The sequence below is a fragment of the Echinococcus granulosus genome (genome assembly GCF_000524195.1).
Source record: "Echinococcus granulosus chromosome Unknown EG_S00185, whole genome shotgun sequence".
Lineage (NCBI taxonomy): Eukaryota > Metazoa > Platyhelminthes > Cestoda > Cyclophyllidea > Taeniidae > Echinococcus > Echinococcus granulosus.
The window spans coordinates 56,354-57,915 of NW_020170565.1; the positions used below are offsets into that span (position 1 = coordinate 56,354).

A 1,562-nucleotide genomic window follows, 5' to 3' on the forward strand; every position below is an offset into this window, starting at 1 on the left:
GTAGTTTCATCTATTCTTTAGTATGCGAATTTACAAAATGAAATAATGAGTCATCTCCTTTCCACTCCTTGCATTTTTAGATCACCTTCACCACCTGCTAGATTTATTTCACTAAATGTGTTGATCTTTATGCCCAATTGTGGATTAACTCAAATGTTTGGTCCACAAGATTTCACTCATCTTTGCCATTCGTTGAAAATGCCGAAACACTAAACCATGTAACTGGCCAATATTGTGATAAAATATGGGTTCGTCAAAGGACATTTCAGGACTGACCTTAGGATTTGAGGGAACACAATTGATCTAGAATTAGGTATGCATTATTAGAGCAAGTTTTATGTAATGTTAATTGCGCAATTCACGAAATATTTCTAGTGGAATGAAAGAAATGCAATGGCTAATTGGATTTAAGCACCTCTGCCTACTTCATTGCAGGTACAACAAAATTACACAACCGTCGTCAACGCAGCTCTTTTGAGTATCCATCTAGCAGCTGTTACCTAAATGATGAAATGCTCAATTAAGTTTCCAAATGCATACAAGAATTGTTAAAATGTAGGAGAAGTTTGCCGTCAATGTGAAGCCTATATGCGCGTTGAAGCTGGATTTGGGTAGCAGAGAGACCTTCACCGTCATCTCATCGATTCCGATGATGGATGCCTGGCCGTCAGTGGAGTCGTCAATTGTCCTGTACAGCTGCTGCACCTTCTCCATGAATGTACGCTGAGTTGTTGGATAAGTCATCTGGAGGAGGCGAATAAAAGGAGACAATTGCATTGGACCATGACTGCTGCAGACCCTGCATTACACTTAGTATACCACTTTTGTTTTGCCAGTCTTCCCTCTGATGCTAGCTAGGCAAAATGACACCAAGATAACTGCAATTCTGCGACGCGCTTATAAGGCGCAACAATGCGAAGGAAGATTGACTGTTAAACGATTAGCTAAAAATCAAACTCTTTTCAGATGTCAAGAACAAAATACTCAGCAAATGAGCAGTGAGTGGTTCAAATACGAAATTCTTGCACCTAAATTAAAAAATTCTTTTGCTAGACTGATACAGTGCGTTTCCGAAGAAAAACTCACGCCTCAGAGAAGAGACCCACTTCTCCAGTGTACGCATTCATACATCATGCTTCGGCAACAGGTACCTGTTTTAACAGGTTAAGCGCCCGTTCTACGATTGATGTTTGGCATCACTCTGACTGTAAGCAACACGTGCTTCCGGTTGGTAGGGCTGACAACGCAGTCAAAAGCTCGGTAGCTCGCTAGCTCCTGTGGCTTTCCTTCCATGCTCTAATGTAACGAACAGCCATCCTACACAGTTCCTCAACTATCTGTAATCCACAAAATTTAAAATGCTGTGGTTTCACAGACTGCAATATGAAAATACGTAAAATTTCACAAATGTCGACGTAGACCGGCTTAGGGATGCTTGAATGCCATGCACTTTTACTGAATCCTGTAAGAGAGAATAAATAAATAACGCATCCGTGTCATAAAATTATCACCTGAAATACATCTTATTCTTCTGATTTCAAAAACTCAAAAGGATTAAGGGA

At 40.3% G+C, this 1,562-nt stretch overlaps 1 protein-coding gene across 1 annotated transcript in view; it reads right to left on the minus strand. All coding sequences in view use genetic code 11, as the record gives it.

Moving 5' to 3' along the window:
* Positions 1 to 516: 516 nt before the first annotated feature.
* EGR_10039 (hypothetical protein) overlaps positions 517 to 1,562 on the minus strand; it is a gene marked incomplete at both ends in the record, with an annotated part of 6,453 nt that continues 5,407 nt past the window's right edge. Inside the window, one exon of the mRNA XM_024499288.1 lies at positions 517 to 799. Within this exon, the coding sequence (XP_024346298.1) occupies positions 517 to 799 (283 nt within the window). The remainder of the gene's footprint in view (positions 800 to 1,562) is intronic.